Genomic DNA, 17,643 nt, shown 5'->3' with positions numbered 1-17,643 from the left:
GATCTTTAAAGTCATTTATATTTAAGGAAAGGGAAAGGAATAAAGTTAGACTTAAAAGTATTTCAAAAACTTTTTTTTCCTGACCTTAAAAATAACACTACTGAAAAAGGACAAATGTGGAGGACTGACACTACCCACCTCCAAGACCCACTATAAAGCTATAATAATCATAAAAGAGTGGTACTGGAGAATAGATAAATAGAACAATAAAACAGAACAAAGAGCCCAGAAATAGCCTCACACAAATACAGGTAACTGATCTTTGACAAAGGAGCAAAGGCAATTCAATGAAAACAGGATAGTCTTTTTAACAAACAGTGCTGGAACAACTGAACATCCACATGACAAAAAAAAAAAAAAAATCTAGATATTCACCGTATATTTTCCACAAAAATTAACTCAAAATGGATCATAGACCTAAATGTAAAACACAAAATTATAAACCTTCTAGAAGATAACATAGAAGAAAATCTATGTGATTTAGGGTTTAGTAGTGAGTTTTTAGATACACCACCAAGAGCATAATCCAAGAAAGAAAAAAACTGATGTTAGACTTCATTACAATTAGAAACTTCTGCTCTGCAAAAGGCTCTGCTAAAAGAATGAAAAGACAAGCCACAGACTGTGAAAAATATTTGTAAAACATATATCTGATAAAGGGCTTATATCCAAAATATAAAAAGACTTCTTAAAACTCAACAATAAGAGGACAACCCAATTAAAAAATGGGACCTCACCAAAAATGATACACAGATGTCAAATAAGCATATGAAAACATGCTCAATATCATATATCCTAGGGAATTACAAATTAAAGTAACAATGAGATATCACTATGCCCCTATCAGAATGGCTAAGATCCAAGAAACTGACACCACCAAATGCTGACGAGGATGTGGAGCAATAGGAACTCTCATTTGTTGCTAATGGGAATGCAAAACAGTACAGCTACTTTGGAAGACAGTTTGGCAGTTTCTTACAAAGGCAAATATAGTCTTATCATATGATCTAGCAACCATGCTCCTAGGTATTTATTCAAATGGGTTTAAAAGTTACATCTTCATTAAAAACCTGCATACAAATGTTTATAGAAGTCTTATTCATAATTGCCAAAAGCTGGAAGCAACAAAAATGTCCTTCAACAGGTGAATGGACCAAAAACAAAAAAAACAAACTGCAGTACACCTACACAATGGAATATTACTCAGTAATAGAAAGATATGAGCTATCAAGGCACACACACACACAAAAACAAAACATAAAACATGGAGAAACCTTGAATGCATAATACTTAGTGAAAAAAAGCCAGGCTGAAAAGGCCCTCTACTGTATGATTTCAACTATATGACGTTCTGGGAAAGGCAAAATTATAGAGGCAATAAAAAGATCAGTGGTTGCCAGGAGTTCGGGACTAGCGGTAGGGGATGGGGGTGAAATATATGGAGCCCAGGAATTTTTAAGGCATTAAAACTATTCTGTATGATACTGTAATGATGGATACATATCATTATATATTTGTCAAAACCCATAGAACTATACAACACAAAGGATGAATCCTCATCTAAACCATGAATTTTAGTTAATAATAATGTGTTACTATTGGTTCACCAATTATAACAAATGTATCACACTGATGCAAGGTTTTATAGGGGAAACGGGCAGGGAAAGGAGAGAGAAAGGATATGGGGACTTCTGTACTCTGTGCTAATTTTCTATAAACCTAAAACTGTTCTAAAAACTGAAGTCTATTAATTTTTTTTAAAATAGCACTAACTAATTGAAGGAAAAGTAGAAACAAGGTAATACAGCCACCCATAATCTCAGCAGAAAGATGACCACTGTTAACACTTGGGCTTAGTTCCTTCCAGTCTCTCTTCCAGTTTTTTTTTCAAATGTCTACATGTATGTCATTTTTTTAAAAGAGTTGAAATAATTCTGCTAAACCCATTCTGAAGGTTTATGGTCTAGTTTCAGTTTGGATTTTTAACTGCAAAGAAAGTAGCCCATATAAAACACCAGGGATACCAAAAACAGATTCTAGAGGGGCCAGTTACTATGGGAATAATTGAAAATAAATTTCATTTCGCACTACACCCTGGTAATGTACTGACCAGAAGGAAAGAGAAATATTTGGAGTAAGTCAAAAGAGCAGCCAAGAAAACTTCTAATCAAGAAAGCAAATACGACAGCCTACTGAGGTTTCAAAGAAGCCAGTAGTATCACCGTGCAATTTAACTACTTATGCTCTTGCGGCAACCATGTCAGCGGGTGGAAAGGACCCAGGCATGAAGTCTGTAGTGCGCTCGCTCTCGCTCTCGCTCTCTCTCTCTCTCTCACCTTCACTGACAGTTTGATGGCCAAACAGGTCTCTCTCAGGATGTGGGCTGTCTCTGCAGCATGGTGCAAAGCCAGGAAAAAAATCACTCCTTCCCCCCAATGAAGATGCTCCAAATGTTCAGCAAGCTGCAAGGCTCAGGCTGGAGTGATCAGGCTGGACATTGCATTGGCCCTTAGCACTGGAGTGGGCCCTGGGGGCTCCCCGATGTACAGGGGTTAGGTAACACTTTAGATGCTAGATCATGGGGCAGTCTGGAGGCTCTGGGGGACGGACCAGGATGACAGACGGTAGGGGGCACGCAGGGAGCTCAGATGAGTGACTTTTCCCACAGAATAATCTTAATAGATGAAAAAGCAATAAAGCCAGATGAGGGTGTACCAACTGAACTGTCACCTTCCCACAACCAACACTTTTATGAAAGACGAGACTGTTTAGAACACACCCCAGGGGCAGCCTTGAAGGGGTAAAGAAGAGCCGCTGTGATAGAAAGACAGTGGTAGTGTTCCCACCTCAGGAAAGAGCTCAGCTTTACAGTCAAACAGATCCAGTTTCACACCCAGATCTGCCGTGTGTTACTACAAATTATATAACCCCCGCTTTCCTCATCTGTTAAATGGGTATAACTGTTCCTCCGCCATGAGGTTATGATAATGAGATAAGCCCTGTGAGGTGCTAGCCAAAATGCCTGGCACAGAAGTGCTCATCCAATACAGCGGCCGTCGCCTCCACCACCACCATTAGAGGTGGCTGGTCTGCGCTCTTGATCTCTTTCCTTTTTCTTTGTTAACACAGCTGGTGGCCCCAGCTCCCTTTCTCTGTCCATATTCCAATGTAGATGCCTCGTCACTGTTGCCATAAAAAGACAAAGTCCCCAAAGTGTGAAATGTCAGGCAGTTATTTTTTCCTACAGCATCCCAGGAATAGTTCCGTACTCTGGAGAGAAACAAAGACTTTTGATGCTAAACCACCCCAAATCACATAGCTACAAAATTATGGACACTTTGGGTAACAGCGTCTCACTCAAAGCATAGGATTTAGGATTAGAGTTGCCAGGTACCCTCAAGGCTGCAGAAAATCCAGGGTTAGAGTAAACAGTGATTGATTGATTATCAATATATGACACCATTTCCAAATGGTGCAAAAGAATACCCTGTTGTTTATTTTCTTTCTTTAAGCTTAGTTAATAGATTCATATTTTTGTTCTGAAAAAACTTAATATTGAAAACTATAGACAATCAAACACATATCGGTCCCGCTCTCCCAGAAATGACAATTGTTAACATTTGTTATGTTTGCATCAAGTCCTTTTTTAAAAAGAAATAAAATATGACAGATAAAATTAAAATCTATTTCCTTCCCTACTCCCAAATCTATTTCTTGCGTATAATCACTATCATGAATTGATCTTTGTCAAACCCAGTTCTACTTAATTCTGGCCTTTATCTAAATTTTCTTCTGTGTGTGTTTTTTTTTTAAACAGCAAGTAAATAAAAAGAAACATGGGAAATGTGCCCAGTGAAGATGTCTATGTGAGGAGGGGCTTTCTGGCCTCTAAAACTGCACCATGACACACCCCTCAGCTGCTCGGGAACAGCACACACTCACTGCAGGTAAAGGCTATTGGGGGTCGTCTTGCAAACCCAGACCTACAAACATCTAGGAAGCAGCGCAGACCCACATAAGGCCGTCTACTGAACTCCAAAAGGCTTACCTGGGTCCAGGTGTGTGAAACGGCCCACCACAAAGTCCAGCGTGGACGCGGCCAGCAGGAGCGACGGCGGCAGCCGGAGGCGGATTACCCAGTTGACACCTGCTGGGTTAGTCCCCAGCAAGGACAGAAGCACCGCAACTGAAATTCCTCGCACGGCCCAGGGACTCCCGAGGCTCAGCGGATCTGAGATGGATTCAGCGAAGCCAGCGATATACATGGCACCTGCAACACACCGACAGGCAATTCGAGGTAGGAAGAGTCAGCAAGAGAAAAAAGCATCAGGGCTGCCCGGCGCTGAGGACCCTGCTCACCTTCGGAATTCAACACCCAGGAACCATCGTGGGGGTTAAATGAGCCCTTCCTGCTCAGGAGTCCTGCCTGGGGCCCCCCTTCTTCTCGTCTACATCTCTCCCACCATCCAGAGGGGAGAATGATTGTCAGTGGTAACTAAGAGGAAAAGATTATGGAAGGAAGAAGATGGGATTCTGGGCCAAAGAGACCTATAGACGCTCCTGTGAGGAACTAAATAGAGAAGAGAAGCACAAGGGGAGTCCCATCTCAAAGCCTTAGAAGGGCACTGAAGCAAACCCCAGTTTTTTCTCTATTTCTTTGCATGTCACTATTATTTTTAAAATTACCTAAAACTTGGAAATAAGAAAAAAAAGGTGGGCAGCACATCCTTCCAATGTCATACAGAACAAAGGCTACCCAAGGACTGTCTAAGTGAATGTACTTACTTCTACTCACTGTTTACTACTGATTAATGTATTAAATGTCCCAGACTTAGTGAAGTTACATGTTAACTTACGGATTTTTTTCTTCCCGCAGAGATGTACAGAACTCCTGCCTGGTGGAACAGATAACACAAAAGATTAGGGTTTGTGGTCCTGTAAGACATTAACCGGTTTTGTATCTAACCTAGCAATCTTATCCTTATATTTATTTACGAAACTGCTGAACTAGGAATTTATGGATTTGATCTGTATCCATCGAGGGTCCATACCTCACTTCTCAACCTTAACGTCGTACTGGCTCCTCCACTAATTAATGAGTTAAATAAACCCTTTGGCACATGTTTATTTTATATTTGCCAGAGAGTCATGATGCTACCTCTTAAAAAACCTGAAACATAATCTCAAATAAATATTTGAAAAGAACACCAACCTCATTTTCCATAGCTCCTCAGCCCCCTTCTCTTATCGGGTTGGTCCCTTTACCCTCCCCCAGGGCCAGCAGGGCACTCTCATCACTGTGGCTCTGCACTTGTTGCTCTCAGGAAACAAATTCTACTCAAACCTCAGTCAAGTTCCTCCTTTTCCATGAAGCCTTTCCTCATCCCCTGTTTTTGAATAAATACTATGCTTACTGCTGGTACCTTGTAATTAATTATCTGGCTCTGTATTCTATTATTATTTCATGCATATAAGTTTGTCGCCCCCCACCAAGAATGCAAACATCTTTAAAAAAATTGTATGATGATTGCGCCTTCTAAAATCCCCTGCATTTGCTAACTACGTTGCAAGCAATCTATAAATACTTTATGATACGTTGACTGTATGAAAAATGCTCCGGGAAGCAGACACCATTAAGTTCTAGTCCTTTTATATAAAGACAAGAAGGCTTATACGATTTCTGTGTTTGAGGGGAGCTCGCGAAGGAGGCTCCATTCTTCACTGAGATCGGCTCACTTTGCAGCTAGACATAGCATCATTGTCGGTATTCCCCAAATTTAGAGTAGGCATTTCTGTCTGTATTTGGGTGAGGGGGGAAGCCCAATAAATGTAGGGGAAAGACAATCAGAGAAGGGAGGGAAGGAGGGAGGGAGGGAGGAAGACAGAGAGAGAGAGAGAGAGAGGAATCTGTATTTTTCTGCATTCACCTCAGAATTCAAACTTACTCTTGACTAAATGCCAAGAGTGTGATGGTGACAATGATGCTATTTCATCAGTATTTGGCCAGATCAACAGGACTCCTCATGGTCAGATATACCTGAGTTTTATAAACAAATGTTAAAAATGTAGTACTGATTGTTGTTTGTACAGGCATCACTTTCCCAGGTGTCTGAGGTCTCTCACATGCAGAGGGTGATGCCAGAACTTGAATATGACTGTTTGCACCTGGAGCTTCCAAACCGATTACTGAAGTAACCCCAGTAGTGCTCCTCTCTCAGGTTTGTACCTAAAATCACTTTTTAGCCCAAAGATGCCGGTAACAAAAAAAGTAAAACCTCTAGAGGATACGTGACAAGAGCACAGTGGTCGGAAGCATAGCCTATGAAACCAAACTACCTAAGGCCAAATGCTGTGGCTCCCAGCCTTAGCTGTGTGACTTGGGAAAGTGTTTCAACCGCTCTGTGGCTCATGTCTGCCTCTGTGAAACACAGATAATAATAGTACTTACTTCAAAAGGTTATTGTGAGGGGGCTTCCCTGGTGGCGCAGTGGTTGAGAATCGGCCTGCCAATGCAGGGGACACGGGTTCAAGCCCTGGTCTGGGAAGATCCCACATGCCATGGAGCAACTGGGCCCATGAGCCACAATTACCGAGCCTGCGCGTCTGAAGCCTGTGCTACACAACAAGAGAGGCCGCGATAGTGAGAGGCCCGTGCACCACAATGAAGAGTGGCCCCCACTTGCCACAACTAGAGAAAGCCCTCGCACAGAAACGAAGACCCAACACAGCCATAAATAAATAATTTTTTTTTTAAAAAAAGGTTATTGTGAGGTATAGAGAGCCCAGAAATAAATTCACACACCTACATTCAATTAACCTTCAACAAAGGAGGCAAAAATATACAAGGGGAAAAAGGACACTCTCTTCAGCAAGTGGTGTTGGGAAAGATGGACAGCTGCATGTAAATCAATGAAGTTAGAACACCCCCTCTCACCTTACACAAAAATAAACTCAAAATGGCTTAAAGACTTAAACATAAGACATGATACCATAAAACTCCTAGAAGAGATCATAGATGAAACATTCTCTGACATAAATCATACAAATGTTTTCTTAGGTCAGTCTCCCAAGGCAACAGAAATAAAAACAAAAAATAAACAAACAGGATCTAATCAAACTTACAAGCTTTTGCACAGCAAAGGAAACTATAAGCAAAATGAAAAGACAACCTACAGAATGGGAAAAAATATTTGCAAATGATGCGACCAACAAGGGCTTAATTTCCAAAATATACAAACAGCTCATACAACTCAACAACAAAAAAAACAAACAACACAATTGAAAAATGGGCAGAAGACCTAAACAGACATTTCTCCAAAGAAGAAATACAAATAGCCAATAAGCACATGAAAAGATGCTCAAATCACTAATTATTAGAGAAATGCAAACCAAAACTACAATGAAGTACCACCTCACAATGGTCAGAATGGTCATCATTAAAAACTCTACAAATAACATATGCTAGAGAGGATGTGGAGAAAAGGGAAACCTCCTACACTTGGTGGGAATATAAGTTGATGTAGCCACTATGGAAAACAGTATGGAGGTTCCTCAGAAAACTAAAAACAGAATTACCGTATGATCCAGCAATCCCACTCCTGGGCATATATACCCAGACAAAACTCATGCAAAAAGATATATGCACCCCTATGTTCACAGCAGCACTATTTACAATAGCCAAGACATGGAAACAACCTAAATGTCCATCAACAGATGAATGGATAAAGAAGATGTGGTACATATATACAATGGAATACTACTCAGCCATAAAAAAGAATGAAATAATGCCATTTGCAGCAACATGGATGGACTTAGAGGTTACCATACTAAGTGAAGTAAGTCAGAAAGAGAAAGACAAATAATATCACTTATATGTGCAATCTCAAATATAACACAAGTGAGCCTATCTACGAAATAGAAACAGACTCATGGACATAGAGAACAGACTTGTGGTTGCCAAGGGGGAGGTGATTGAGGGCGGGATGGAGTGGGAGGCTGGGGTTAGCAGATGTAAGCTATAATATACAGAATGGATAAAGGTCCTACTGTATAGCACAAAGAACTAAACTCAATATCCTATGATAGGGGGCTTCCCTGGTGGCGCAGTGGTTGCACGTCTGCCTGCCGATGCAGGGGAACCGGGTTCGCGCCCCGGTCTGGGAGGATCCCACTTGCCGTGGAGCGGCTGGGCCCGTGAGCCATGGCCGCTGGGCCTGCGCGTCCGGAGCCTGTGCTCCGCAACGGGAGAGGCCACAGCAGGGGGAGGCCCGCATACCACAAAAAAAAAAAAAAAAAAAAAAAAAAAAAAATCCTATGATAAACCATAATGGAAAAAAATATTAAAAAAAAAGAATGGATGTGTATAGTGTGTGTATATACACACACACACACACACACAACTGAATCACTTTGCTGTACAGCAGAAATTAACACACTATTGTAAATCAACTATACTTCAATTTAAAAAAAAGAGAATTTAAATAGCAACAAAAAGAAGAAGAAGAAACCACCTTTAAAAAAAAAAAAGGTTATTGTGAGGATTAAATGAGATAATTTGCGTAAAGTCCTAGAACAATACCTGGCTCAGAGTTGGAGAAATAATAGCTATTGGCATTATCATTATTACTTTATTACTAGCTACTGATGTAAAGGAAATAGTAGTTAGCCATGAATTTCATAAAATACTTTGTTAATGCTAAACAGATGATGGTAATGTCACTGGAAATTTGCAACATAAGTTGTAAGTAAGGATTCTTGAAACTGAAGAGACTTACTTTTAAGGGAAAGTTATAACAGCCCAAAATTAAACCACCTTTTCAAAATCTAAGGATTTGGGGGTAAGAGGTAAGAGTAATTATGGAATGTAGGTAAGTAAAAGTATCATAGAGATTTCATATTTGGTATGTGGAGGAGCTAACAAGTAATGTTTTTGTTTGGGAAATATAGAAAAAGTATAATTATAGCTTCTAAAAGTAGAAAATAACTACTCACAGAATGAAAAGCTTAGTATCAATAGAACTTCCAAATCAACAAGGGGGAAAATACAACAGAAATAAATTTGAGCCACGTTGGCAAAATATGGAGAAATTTTTAAAATTTCAAATTATCTAGAAAGTAATAAAAAGGATTGATTCTAAAACTTGGGAAGCACATTAATCGTGCATTCAGAAGGGGAAAAAAGTATAATTCTAAATGCTTATATTAGTTTAAAAATGCAGAAAAATACATGAACAAAGTATTAACTTAAGAAGTGACTTTAAAAATCATTATAAATAAAAAGACAGTACGAAGAAATATTTAATAAAAGGATATATGAAATTAGTGAAATGAAAGAAAAAAATGAAAGGATATAAAGAACAAAACTGATTTTTTTTGAGATCAATAAAATATATAAACACCTGGCAACCTGATTAAGAGGAAAAGAGAAAGTGCAAAATTACAGACTTCTAGAAATGAGAAAAGGATAAAACTACTCTTACATAGGAGAGTAAAAAAATGAATAAAGAAAGAATGTGCCACGAATTACCGTACATCCATATTATACAATACAAAGCAACTACTTTAAAAGCATGGATTCAAAGCATTGACCTAGAAGAATGTCTATGACTTACTGTTCAGTGATAAATAAAAGTCATGGAATAGAGTATGTAATTTGTCCCCATTTTTTTAAAAACAAGCAAGCACTTCAAAAATCCATAAATTCACGTAGATGAGCACAGGGAAAGGTGCTGAAGAGGATGCTAGGTGTTCACACTGGTTACTGCAGGAGGGGAGGGAAACTACGTTTTCTTTAAATTATCTCTGATACGCTAACTGGCTACAACGAACATCATTTTGTAATTTTAAAGCAATTTTATAAAGGAAAATAAAAACAAACATATTGAGAGTATTATTCTGTTTATGCAAAAACTGTATCTGGGCACATAGAGCGCAGTGCATCTAGCGTGCAAGGCTCCCCAACAGCCGGCTCTCAGCCAGTGAGCTCAGGCCTGGCCTGGGCTCCGGCCTCCCCTCGGGAGAGGTGTGGACAACAGGGGCTGCCAGCCCTTCCCCAGAGCAATCCAACCACCCTAGACGTGGTCTCCCTTCCAACCATGAAGCTCCTCTTCATTGGAAAACATCCCTTTCGATTTGTTTAATGTATAAACCTCCCCAGAATTTATTATATTAAAACAATTTTTTTAATCTGCTCTTAAAGTTTATAATCACAGGCATTCGTTTTTCTCTTTCGTCCTCTACAGAGAACTTCGAACCCTCTGCCACAGGAAGCAGGGGGTGTCACCCGCTATATTTTCAGGGTGTAATGCCTCCCTTCCAAGGCCTCTGTTTTTAAAAAATTGCATTTTCACAATCATAGGCAATTTTCTTTCCATCTTTGGGTACCTACCTAGAAAACCAGAGCTGTCCCTCCACAGCCCTTCCCTTCTCACACGAAATCCCTAGTTTAAAGTTTGAATTGGTTGGCTGTATGTCCTACCTATGTGTTCCCTCCCACAATGCAAACCCCGGGTCCCTGAAAGTTTTCCAGTCCTCCACTGTTTTTACAGAGTCTAGCAAAGAGCAGGTAAGCCATGAATAAATGCTTTTAGACAGGACAGTGCAAGCTGAAGCTGGATATTCTGGTGTCCAGGGTAAGCAGCCCCGAAGAAGTGCTCAGGTGAGTGGGGCAGAGAGTGAGGAGAGACCCCAGTTCATCGCCTCCTCCACTGGTCCAGGGGTCTGACCCCACACTACAGGCCCAGCACCAACGTCTCAGAGAGATGAATGGGGAAGGGTTTGGGAGGATGCAAGGCAATGGAAAGATTTTGTAAGCTTTAAAAATCATTATTTTAGGCGTCTGTATCTCCTAAACGTTGATGCTCTGGGGCAAGGGCCGGCAAACTTTGGCCCTGTGACCAAATCCTGCTGCCGCCTGCTTTGGGCATAAGTTTGACTGGCACACAGCCATGCCCGCTTCAAACTGTCTATGGCTGCTTTCACACTTAACACAGCAGAGTTGAGTCACTGTGACAGAGACCTATGACACCCTCACAAAAAACTAAAACATTTACTATCTAGCCCTTTATAGAAGAAGTTTGCTGACCCTGCTCTGGGGCACAACAGGCCATCTCCTCTGGCAATTACTAAAAACACATGAGTGCATGCATGCCCTAGGATGAGGGAATTAGGGGTAATAAGAACCAGGAATAAGGACCCTCAGAAAACCCAACCACATCCTGGAAGAAAAAGATCTCAAATCAATGACATAACCTTCCACCTTAAGAAAACAGAAAAAGAAGAGTGAACTAAACCCACAGTAAGCAGAAGGAAGGAAATAATAGAGATTGGAGCAGAAATAAATGAAACAGAGGTCAGAAAAAGAATAGAGAAAAGCAACAAAACCAAAAATTCCTTCTTTGCAGACAAACCTTTAACTAGACTGACTAAGAAAAAAAGAGAGAAGACTCAAATGATTAAAATCAGGAATGAAAGGGAGGCCATTGCTACCAATCTTACAAAAACAAAAAAAAGATTATAAGGGCATCTATGAATGATTATAAGCCAAAACATTAGATAACCCAGATAAAATGGACAAATTGCTAGAAAGACACAACCTACCAAAACTCAAGAAGAAACAGAAAATCAGAATACGCCTATATAAGTAAAGAGATTGAATTAGTAATCAAAAGACTTCCTGCAAAGAAAAGCCCAGGACCATATGGTTTCACCACCAAACTCTACCAAACGTTTAAAGAAGAATTAACACCAATCCTTCACAAACTCTTCCCAAAAATAGAAGAGGAGGGAACACCTCCCAACTCATTCTGTGAGGCCAGCATGATCACGACACCAAAACTAGACAAATATATCACGAGAAAGCTACAGACCAACATCCCTCATAATATATAAGCAAATATCCTCAACAAAATACTAGCAAACTGAATCTAGCAACATATACAAAGGATTATGCAGCAGCCAAACCCTGATTAGAAAGCCCACCCAGCTCAACTGCAGAAGAAGCAGAGGCATGGAGAGGACACTGACTAGAGGGGCACCAATGTTTCTGGCTTTTCTTAGTAAGAAGTTTTTTGATTACTAATTCAATCTCTTTACTTATGTAGGCGTATTCTGATTTTCTGTTTCTTCTTGAGTTTTGGTAGCTTGTGTCTTTCTTTGTGAGCACCTTTCCTCCAAGTCACCTCACATACAGGAGGCTTCCTCTCTCTGGGAGGTGTGGAGGCCCAAACATCAGCGCTGGTCCCCTGTCTGTGGTATCTGCTTCAAGAGTGGAGCTTTTTGTCTACCCAGACAGCAGGGAAAGTGCGGACTGCTGTTTGTCCATCTGGCAGCCTGCTTGGCTATAAAATAGCAGAGAAGTAAAAAAAAATCGATATACAAATCCCCGGGGTAATAAAGTAAACTGGCAGTTTATTACCCACCTCCAAACTACCATGCTTAAAGATCTTTCTCCATAAAGGCAAGTGGTTTTTAAGAGTGCACTGACCATGTGTCTGCCTTCCACACATCTCTCCTACACACACACACACACACACACACACACACACACACACACACACACAGAGCTTTGTGCTGTTGGAGAATCAGATGTATTTTTGCTACAATACCTGCCCCTGCTGCTTTAAAAATAAAAGAAACAGACCGATATTTTCTTTGAGGAGACTCTTGTACTCTTACTTAGACAGATTCTTTTAACTGTTTTTTTCAGCCACCCACCACCCTTTGCACCATCATTAAAGCCTTTTTCACTCCAAGAAGTGCTTACAAAGAGCTGCTTCTTAATGTCTGCATTTGCTTCCTCAGCATTAGGTCACCGTCCCTGTGTTTCAGCTAAACACGCTTCAGTACTTCTCCCTACTCAGTGGTTTTCTGAGGGCCTCCGTCCACTCTGGTGAAGGGCCTCATTAGTATTCTCCTTCTCAGACACAGCATCCACACAGGGGCTTTCAGTCTCCCTGTTCAGGCCATGAAGCTATCAATGCGCCTAGAGCTCCGGTTCATTTGAGAACAGCCTGCTTCTAAGGAAGTCCTTGGCACAGGCAAAATGTCCCCTTTTCAGTGCAGAAGTGCCCCCGGGACCGGGCCACCCAGCTGCCACCCCGGCTCTGGCCACTGCTGTGCCCTCCCCTCCCTAGAACAGTCTGTAAGGATGGTCCCAGCCCAGACCCAGCTCCCTGGTGGAAGCAGGACTCCAGAGGCCAAGGGGGTGGAAAGGAAGGAGCCCTGGACTAAGGGGAGCTTGGTTCCACTCTGAGCTCCCCGCAACTGCCCACTTGCCTGTCACCAGGTCAGAGGGGAACGTGGATGAGAAGAAGGTGGCAGAAAGAAAGGCAAGGTAAGAGATTCCACTGGCCAGTGGCCTCACCTCTCCAAACACGTACAGCAGCCTGATGGCGCCTCCGGCCTGCCCGCCGAGGACCGCCGCGATCATGGAGTAGACGCCACCGGTGCCCACGTCGCAGTGCTCCCCAACCCCGATGCCGGACAGCACCGTGACCAGCGCCACCAGGGCGACGAAGGACCCCAGAAACGCACCCATGAGCACTCCCGTGTTTCCCTGCGGCGGAACAGCAAGGAGCCAGGTCCGGGTTAGGGCACGGAGGGAGCACTGCCCACCGCTCCCACGCCCCCGGGGGTGGGCCCGCTGGAAAAGGACAAAGGCAGGGCCACAGCAGTAAGGCCTGGACGGGATTCCAGATGAATGTAGTGTCCCTGCAGCAAACTCTTAGAGACTTCCCAGCGCCGACAATGTCAAGTCGAAGCCACGCCATACCCTCTTGAAGGCCCTCCTGGTCTCTCCCGTCTCCACCTCCCCTGGCCCCCTCATCTCTCTGCCGACAGCCCTCCCCCAGACGCACGCGGCGCCCCAGCGTGAAGTCACGTGCCCCCTCGCCCCCCACCCCACCCCCCTAGCGGATCCCCTGCCTGGAATGCCTTTCTGCCCGTTCCTCTTCCTTGGCAGGTTCACTCTAACGCATCCCTCAAGACAGGGGTTAGAGTTTCCTCCTGCAGGAAGCTGTCCCGGGGAGCCTTCCTCTGGCTCCAGTAGTACCCAGGGCTTAGTGCTTATCACAGCACTCACCACACTGAGTCTTGTTCCCAAGCCCGTCTTTACCTCTGGGCTGCCAAGACAGCAGGATTCGGTTTGGGGTTTTTTCCCCTTGCTTTCCCCATTTCTCTTTCATTTGCGTGCACAGCATTCTTCCTGCCCATACCCCATCTACTCTCTTCTCGCACTTCTGACATTTAAAAATGCTTATCACCTGCAAGTTATTTGAACGTTTAGAAGTTCACTGCATTGAAAAATTGGTTTATTTATATGAAAGACCTTTTATAAATGAGTAGAGAAGCATGGGGAGGGGGGAGAAAAAGAGGTAAATATTTTCTTTATTTCTATTTTGACATCTATTGATATTTAGATGAAGGTTGGAGAATGAAGTGGGATTACTGTATTTGTTAATCTGTTGGATTTTCAGCTGAGAGTAATGCCATTCCAAGCAAAATTATGATTCTGTTAATAGAGAAGGGGGAAAAAAATGGATCTAAAGTTTGCCACGGTAGACTATATGGTACCTAAAGGATTAGGTTATATTCAGTTATGTTTTATTCAGTTACTTATTTTGCTGTTTTTATATTTTTAATGAACTTATATAATTACTATTTTCTTCCTTTGTTCGTGCTTTTAAATTGTCTACATGGGATAATTTTTTAAAGTCTGTACCAGTCTTTAAGTTTTCATACCAAAATTGCCACTTTAACATTTTTCAAATTATAAATATGCTGCCAAATTATTCTTTAGAATTAATATTTTCTATTTAAAAATGACTTGGGCATGACCTCTACTTATTTTAATTTTATGCTATCCTCTAGGAGCTCTACCTTATTTTTGGCATTTCACATTTACCTTTATTTCCATGTTCAAATATGATTTTTCAGGTAAAACTAATGTCAGAATTGAAAAGGAGAGATCATTTTAGGTCAAAAGGATGTATTTGTGTGGTAGCAGACTCAAAGATGGTCCCAGTGGTCCCCACCTCCTGGCATTCGTGCCCTTGTGTAATCTGCTCCCCTTGAGCGGGGGCTGGATGGAGTGACTCACTTTTAATGAGCAGAGCCCCGCAGAAGTGATGGGATGTCACTTTTGAGACGAGCGTATGAGAAGACGGTGGCTTTCATCTTGGGCACTTGCTCCCTCCCTCTCTCTTAGGTTGCTAGCCCTGGGGGAAGCCAGCTGCAGTTACTGAGGCAACCCTATGAAGAGGCCCACGTGACAAAGCCTGACAACAACCTCACAAGTGATCCTGGAAACAGACCCTCTGCCAGTGGAGCCTTCAGATGAGAGTGCAGCCCTGACTGACAGCTTGGCTGCAACCCCATGAGAAACCCTGAGCCAGAGGCACCCAGCTAAGTTGCTCCTGGATCCTTGAACCACAGTAATGACAAGACAATACATATCTGTTGCTTTAAGCCACTAAGTGTTGGGATAGTTTGTTGTGCAGCAATAAATAATTAATACAACTTGTACTTCACTTTGGGGATGGGACTGACACTTCCGGAGAGCCATTTCTCAAAAAAGTCACCCAGCGAGAGGGTTAAGAGGAGGCCCTAAGATTTAAGAATAGAAATAGAGAGAGCTTACCCTTCTCTCCTTCCACCGTTCCATAAGCAGCCCCTGCATGAGGCAGAGCCCAGGGCCCAGGCTGTCAGTGCCAGGGCTTCCTCTGCCACAGCAGTCAGGTTGCTGGGCCTCCCCTGGACACAGGCTGGAGAGGTGCTAGGCAGTGGGGTGGCATCCAGGAAGGGGAAAAATCGGAGGTTGATCCCAGAAGCCTGAGAATGGCTGCCAGGACAAGGCATCTGAGCTGGAGGATTTGCGTTTTTGGAAGTGGGGGCCCCTGTAAGTTTGGGAGGAGTATGAGAGGCATCCACACCAGAGAGGTTGCTAACCTTGCTCTAAGCTTTCCACACATTAATAAAGAAAACTTTCAGACCTAGCCTGGCTATGGCTAAGGCTGAGCCCTGAGCTAAGGGCCTGGGTATGGAGTAGAGCAAGAGCTGAGGAAGGTGTGGCCTCAACCAGGCCTCCTAAGAGGACTAAGAACCCCATACACCCCACAACAGTGAAGCTTTCATCCCCTGGAATTTGCAGATGTGATGGTTAACTTTATGTGCCAACTTGGCTAGATTATGGTGACCAGTTGTTTAGTCAAACACTAGTCTAGAAGTTGCTGTAAATGTATTTTTAAGATGGGATTAACATGTACAATCAGTTGACTTTTTTTTTTTCTCTTATCTTTTGGCCACGCCACGTGGCATGGGGGATCTTAGTTCCCTGACCAGGGATGGAACCCGCGGCCCCTGAATTGGAAGCGCGGAGTCTTAACCGCTGGACCGCCAGGGAAGTCCCACAATCAGTTGACTTTAAGTAAAGGAAATTACCCTCCATAATGTGGGTGGTTCTCATGCAATCAGTTGGAGGCCTTAAAAGCAAAGACTGAGGTTTCCCAAAGAAGAAGGAATTTGGTCTCCAGACTGCAACATAGTAGTTCTGCCTGAGTTTCTAGGTTTTGGACTCAAAAAACTGCAACATCTATTCTTACCTGCATCTCACTTATCCTACAGATTTGGGACTTGCCAGCCCCCATAATCATAGAGCCTATTTCTTACCATAAACACACACCCCTCTCTCTCTCTACCTCCATGAGATGATAGAAAATATATACAGCTGTCCCTAGGTATCCACAGGGGATTAATTCCGGGACTGGTCTCGGATACCAAAATCTGCGGATGCTCAAGTCCCATAGTCAGCTCTTCCTATCTGCAGTTTCCCTTCCACGGATTCAACCAACCGTGGACCGTGTAGTACTGTATTATTTATTGAAAAAAACCCGAGCATAAGTGGACCATGCAGTTCAAACCCATGTTGTTCAAGGGTCAACTGTATATTGGTCTCTGCACCTGGTTCCTGGAACAGAGCTCCTGAAACCTTGTCATTTCTTAAGTGATAAGAGCACTAGAAGCATCTTGTTCTAACATTTGTCTTTGACCCCATCCCTGACACAGGGCTCCTAAAACCCTTGTAAATTCCCAAGCGATAAAAACACAAGGAGCATCTTTTGTTCTAAGGAGGTGGCTGTCAGTGGGCTCCTGGATGGCTGCTGGATGGGGGCTGGTCACCAGAAAGACCAAGCCGCGATTAGAAGCTTGGAGTTTTCACCACCACCACCCCCAACACACATATACACACTTCTCTAGAGAGGGGAGAGGGGCTAGAAATGGAGTTAATAATTGATCATGTGTGATGAAGCTGCTATAAAAATCCCCAAAGGATGGGGTTTGGAGAGCTTCCAGGTGGGTGAACATAGCCACATACCAGGAGAGTGATGTACCCCAACTCCACGGGGACAGAAGCTCCTGCTCTTGGGACCTTTGCAGACCTTGCCCTAGGTATCTCTTCATCTGTCTTTATCATAATCCTTTAATAAGCTAATAAACATAAGTAAAGGGCTTCCCTGGTGGCGCAGTGGTTGAGAATCCGCCTGCCGATGCAGGGGACACGTGTTCGTGCCCCGGTCCGGGAAGATCCCACATGCCGCGGAGCGGCTGGGCCCGTGAGCCATGGCCGCTGAGCCTGCGCGTCCGGAG

The 17,643-nt window shown here is 42.9% G+C and overlaps 1 protein-coding gene across 1 annotated transcript in view; it reads right to left on the bottom strand.

Moving 5' to 3' along the window:
* Positions 1–3,859: 3,859 nt before the first annotated feature.
* The window catches only part of LOC114486713 (solute carrier family 12 member 8-like), a 36,643-nt gene continuing 22,859 nt past the window's right edge, over positions 3,860–17,643 (bottom strand). The window contains exons 4-5 of the mRNA XM_028492909.1: positions 4,857–4,895; positions 3,860–4,270 (exon numbers count right to left, since the gene is read on the bottom strand). Coding sequence (XP_028348710.1) covers positions 4,026–4,270; positions 4,857–4,895 — 284 coding nt within the window. The 3' untranslated portion in view covers positions 3,860–4,025. The remainder of the gene's footprint in view (positions 4,271–4,856; positions 4,896–17,643) is intronic.

The sequence above is a fragment of the Physeter macrocephalus genome, chromosome 1 (genome assembly GCF_002837175.3).
Source record: "Physeter macrocephalus isolate SW-GA chromosome 1, ASM283717v5, whole genome shotgun sequence".
NCBI classification, from domain to species: domain Eukaryota; kingdom Metazoa; phylum Chordata; class Mammalia; order Artiodactyla; family Physeteridae; genus Physeter; species Physeter macrocephalus.
This window is presented reverse-complemented; position numbering and strand designations above follow the sequence as displayed.